The sequence below is a fragment of the Aotus nancymaae genome, unplaced genomic scaffold (genome assembly GCF_030222135.1).
Source record: "Aotus nancymaae isolate 86718 unplaced genomic scaffold, 86718_ANA_hifiasm-v0.15.2.pri h1tg000058l, whole genome shotgun sequence".
In the NCBI taxonomy this organism is placed as follows: domain Eukaryota; kingdom Metazoa; phylum Chordata; class Mammalia; order Primates; family Aotidae; genus Aotus; species Aotus nancymaae.
The window spans coordinates 33,804,597-33,810,000 of NW_026988472.1; the positions used below are offsets into that span (position 1 = coordinate 33,804,597).

The following is a 5,404-nucleotide window of genomic DNA, read 5'->3' on the forward strand; positions in this document are numbered from 1 at the left end:
AGATGGCCTCTAGTTATATATATATGTACGTGTGTATGTATTTAGGGGTCTCACTCTGTTTCCCCAGCTGGCTTTGAACTCCTGGGCTCAAGCCACCCTCCTGCCTCTACTTCCCAAGCCCAGCAGCTGGGACTACAGGCGTGTGCCGTGGCAACTGGCCCTAGGCACATTTTACTCCTTGCTGCCCCCGTAGTCAGCTTTTTGGACCTGGTAAGGATTCACCACAACTGCTTTCCCTTTAGAAAACTTTATTTTTATGTTTAAGGCACAACACACTTTTTCTTTTATAAAAACACACAGGTCAACATTTTTTAAAAACACAGCATAGTTGTATAAGGGGAGACATTTGTTAGTATGATCTTACCAATAACGTAAGAGAGCAAAGACCGCCATACTGAAATACATTTTGCTGCTGCCACAGAGGGTCCCATTCTGAAGAAATGAGAAAAAAATAGCAAGCACCAGGGCAAATTAAGCATCCCCCCTCACCACCAATTTTTCTGAATACAACACAGTGATCCTCACTCCAATCCTTACACATGTTAATGAATTGTTAGGGTATCACCATATTTTCAATGCGCTTTCTTGTATAAACCTTTACCTGCAAAAAGGGAATGTGAGCATAAACCACTTGCTCAGTGTGTGTCTGCTGGACTTTGAAGCGATTCAATAAACAAGCCTGCTCTATTTAATCTATTTAGTGAGTGCAAGGTTTCTAAATCTGCCCCTCAGTTACCTATATAAAAGACCAGACTGGGGCCGGGCGTGGTGGCTCACGCCTGTAATCTCAGCACTTTGGGAGGCCAAGGCGGGCGGATCACAAGGTCAAGAAATCAAGACCATCCTGGTCAACACGGTGAAATCCCGTCTCTACTAAAAATACAAAAAAAAAAAAAACCCCAAAAAAAGACCAGACTGAAAAGGACAGCCACTCCCGGATGGCTGGAGAAGCATTTAGATTTAGACTGATTTTAATTGGCATCTGAAAAGGCAAAACATCAGCTTTTCAGCCAGGCTCTGAGAACCTCTCTTTCTGGGGAGGGGACCTAGGCTAAAGGCCCTGGGGCAAAGCCTGGGGTCACTTCTATTCCAGCTATGCTCAATCCAAGTAGCAAACCGGGTCTTCAGCTGCTTGGGGAGGGGCTCTGGAGTTGTGTTTTAAAGCAGTATATCTTAATATGAAGACAGGAGCTTCTAGGATGCTTAGGAATACTAGACTAAACATTTTTGCAGTTCCCCTTCCTGGTCTACATTCACACACACATGAGACACAGTCCCAAGGGAGAAACAGATGCTGGAGGAGCAGTTAGGGCCAGAGCGGAGGCACAGAGGAAGCTGGGATTTTTCAACTACCCCTCCTTGGTTACTCCTGGGATTCCCTTAGGACTTCACAGCACAACCAGCGAAGAGTTTGCTCAGGTTCACTTCAGAGTAGCCACTTCGGGACAAGAACTGCTCTGCTGTGTTCTTGAGTTTTCTGTACTCCTGCATAACTTTGGGGGTAAAAAATTGCTTCTTCAATTTATCTATAAAAAAAGAGAGAGAGAGAGAGAGAGAAAGAGAGAGATTAGAAGCCTCAGGTAGTTTCTTTAAAGACCATTCAGTATTCCACCAGAGAAAGGGATGCGATTCTGTTTGTAGCTCCACCATCCCATCTCGGTTCTATCCCTGGGGCCAGTCCGATGCAGCCCCGCGAAAGCCTTTCTTCCTTTCCCCTGCCTGTCTGCCTCTCAGCACCTAGCTGACTCAGCACACTGCAGGACGGGGCCACCCTCTACTGATGTGAACTGCAGGTGCACGCTCATGTGCAGCAGACAAGGTGAGCTCCACTCACAGACGCCCCTTTCACGGGCGCTGCGAGCACATGCATGCAACTGCTTGTGAAGTCTGGACGTGGCAGGAAATACCTAGTCTCAAAGGTAGCTATGGCCTCTGGTGCCTTCTAGCCCCAACTTCCCAGATCAGCTGGGCCTAGTCAGCTTCCTCTGGTCCCTCCGGCCCATGTCCCTCTGCTCAACAAAACCTCCCTTGCTGAAAGAGGCAAGGGGTGAGCGGCCCGAGAGCACCTGTCTTGTCCATGGCCAAATTTTCTTTGCTCTTCTTTGTCCACGCTGTGTGAGCTCAGGGTATGCAGCACTTCTGCCCTCCTCTCCTGCTCCTTCAGCCCAGTCATCCCTGGCCTTGCCCTTGTGAGCGGGGTGCTACCAGCCAGAGGAAAGATCCCTCTTTTCCCTTCCCAGAGCCTGCTACTTCCACATGGTGTTCTTTTAAAGGAGGAGTGGGGCTGTGTGCTCAGGTCTGATCTTTTGGGTGAAGAGGGTGGTCACCTGGGGGATGACACTGTGTTTGTTCAGGAACCCGGTGAGGTGTTTGGAGAGGCTGCCTTTTTCTTTCTTTCTTTTTTTTTTTTTTTCCCTAATCCTCATTTGATGGCTGAGGAAATTGGGAGGTTAAGTCACTTACCCAAGGTTACACAGTGGGTCATCAGGGTTGTAGACATGCAAACCCAGGTAGCCAGAACCCCCGGCCCGCACCTGAGGAGAGGCTCACTTCTGCCCACTCCCCTGCCACTGTATCTCTACTCCCACATAGAAATGCGCAGGCCTCAGACATCAGCTGATCCTGACGCGAGGCCTCTGTCCCCACAAGATGCTGCCCTGTGCCAAAGGGCCTGGGAGCGGCAAGGCTGTCCAGCACCTCCCGATAGGAACCAGCCAGGAAGGAAACACAGAGGGGAGAGCGCACTACTCGCAGAAAGCAAACCTCCAACAACAGCAACACTCAAGTCCACAAAACACCCGGAAAATGAAAACTCAGACTCCAGATTTTTGTTTCTTGGCTATACATTCGAATTTCTTCTCCACAATCTTTTCTGAATTATATAAATTGTCCTTTAAAGAACCACCACAGGTTTTATAGAGAATTTAAATGCCCAAAAGGGGGTGAAAAAGAGAGGGGGACCGCAATAGAAAGACAATGTGAAAGTTCTAATTATCCGAGTCTGGGAATATACAACAATGGCCCCAACCAGTGTCGGCTGCCTCCCTGCAGGCCAGAGCAGCAGGCCAGCAACCCCGTGCATGTGAATGACACAAATGCATCTGATGACTGGGGAGAGCACATTTAAAGAGCTGCAGTAATACGGAGCAGGGGAGGAAGAGAGAGGACACAGCTCCTGATGTGTTTACCTCCTCTGCTGATGGGATATTGACTTTTCCCACCAGGTTGGTTAGAAAGGGGACTATTTACGCTGCCACACAGCAGAGCTAGAATGACAACCACTATCACTCGGTGCTCTTCCTCGTAAAAGACAACTGTGACCGCCAGCATATCCCATAGCTGGTCAATACGGCCAAGGCACCATTCCATGCCAGTTAGAGATGCACATAAAAGCTCCCACTTGCTTCCCCAATGAGAATTTAATCAATAACATATGGAAGGTCTTCTAGGAAACAGAATTGGACTAGCTGCCACAGGCTGCAACAGGGACAGGAGCTGAGGGGGAAAGAGTCACCCTCTTTCCTGGTTTTTCTCCTCCTCCTCTAGGCACCTGGGCCACCCACGTTAGGCTTCACATTAAACTGTTACCCTGTTTCTGTCAATACCACACCCACCACTTTAGAATTCAGGTGAAAATACAGGTGTTAAACAGTGGAAGCCAGTTAATGTGGCCAGTAAAACCCAGATTCCTTCCCCTGCTTTGGTTTTGAGAGTCAGCCTACCAGTAATGACGCCATCACCTCAGGTGCTGCAGGTCAGGCACCCAACAACTGTTACGAGATTCCAACAGGCCATCGGGCAAGAGACAGAGAAGATCTACAGCCATCCCATCCCTGTCCAGAGATGCCACTGGCCCTGCTTACTGCTGTCTCCGCCACCAGCACCACAAAGCCAAACTTCGTGGAGATCGGGGAGGAAACGCTCTTCCTACACACAAGTGCGTCACTGAAATACACTCTAATGGCTTGAAGTATCACCTAGAAATTGCTCATCTTAATACACCAGCAAAGCTCATCTCCTATTTAAACTTTCCTTGCGAATAATAACATTTGAGGAACGTGTAGGTAAAGCTTATTTACTGATTGCTTGTGGTTATACACTAATTACCAAAAATCTTCTGTCCCTAACCCCTATGAAATCGATGGAAAAAAAAAAAGGTAGTCTAGATATTAATTATTTACAAAGTATTTTATCAGATGACAAAATGAACTGCTTATTTAAAAGTTGATTTCTATTGATTAGAATCTAAAACCTCAAAATAATGAAAGTTCCATTTTTTCCTATATGGGATGAATTAGACCGTCATCTGCAGGTTGATCTTTCTTAAATCTTTTATATAAAAGTCAACTGATCAAATAAAATGCTAGCTCTATTAAAATAATGGAGTATTCTCCCATCTAAGGAAACTATCTCTACTTCACATATTTTAGCTCCATGTCAGTAAACCAAAAATCTCTTTTCAGCTTTACTCTTTATAAAACCCTTTTTGGACTAAAGAAACACACTGAACTAGAAACCACGAGGCAAAGACATTTTAACATCGCCTACTGGTTATTTTATTTTAATTAAGGCAGGCTTAGGCACACAGGCAGCAGCCGTCTCTGTTCTGAATGTCTGTTTCATTTATTTCCGTGCAAAGGTATCAAACAACAGTCAGTTATAATTGATTCTGTCAGGTGTTATACAGTCAGTCATAATTGTCTCTGTGTAGAGGTGTGTCAATTTACTATATCTGAATTAAATATTCTGTCAATTATGAAATCAGGTAATAATTTCAGTCAGTTTTTTAATTGCATGGCTTCCCACCATACAGTTCTCAGCTCTCCCACCTTTTCCAATCCATAGCCTCCCTCTCTCAATGCAACGTGAGCTTTGCAGTAAGGGGTGGAATGCAGGAAGCCTTAGAAAATTTTGAAAGAAAACTGCACCCCTCTACACTCTACACGTAGAGCCATCTGACCTACAGAGAGCTGCTGGAGCCTCTGGCCTGCATTTCTCCTGAATATCAATCAGTGGAACTGAGCCTCTGGCTATGCACAGTACCTGAAAGATCTCAAGTGACACCCATATTTTAAAGACAAAGACATTTGGGGCCCTGAATCAAATGGCAAGTATATAAACATTTCTCGAAGTAAGAAATAAAAAGAAATCATCTTTGAGTCAATTCTTACTTAGAAAAAGAAATTTACAAGGCACAGTGCCAGGCACACACAGTGAACAATGTGTTTATCCATCAGCCAGTGAGTGCCTAGAGGACCATTCTCACCCATTAAATCACATCTTACAGGCTAAAATATTTCTGAAGGCTTGAAGAGTCTGTTAGTCCACTATCCAGTTCCATTCCTACTTAGAAATAATTATCTTCAGTTTTCTTTCTTTTTTCTTCTTTTTTGTTGATATCAAA

The 5,404-nt window shown here is 45.4% G+C and overlaps 1 protein-coding gene across 3 annotated transcripts in view; it reads right to left on the reverse strand.

Moving 5' to 3' along the window:
* Positions 1 to 231: 231 nt before the first annotated feature.
* Positions 232 to 5,404, reverse strand: part of POLA1 (DNA polymerase alpha 1, catalytic subunit) — a 304,555-nt gene continuing 299,382 nt past the window's right edge. For 2 of the 3 annotated variants that reach the window (XM_012448860.3, XM_012448859.3), the window contains one exon: positions 232 to 1,526. In XM_012448860.3, coding sequence (XP_012304283.1) covers positions 1,381 to 1,526 — 146 coding nt within the window. In that variant the 3' untranslated portion in view covers positions 232 to 1,380. The remainder of the gene's footprint in view (positions 1,527 to 5,404) is intronic. The other variant, XM_064364437.1, reaches the window with a different exon arrangement.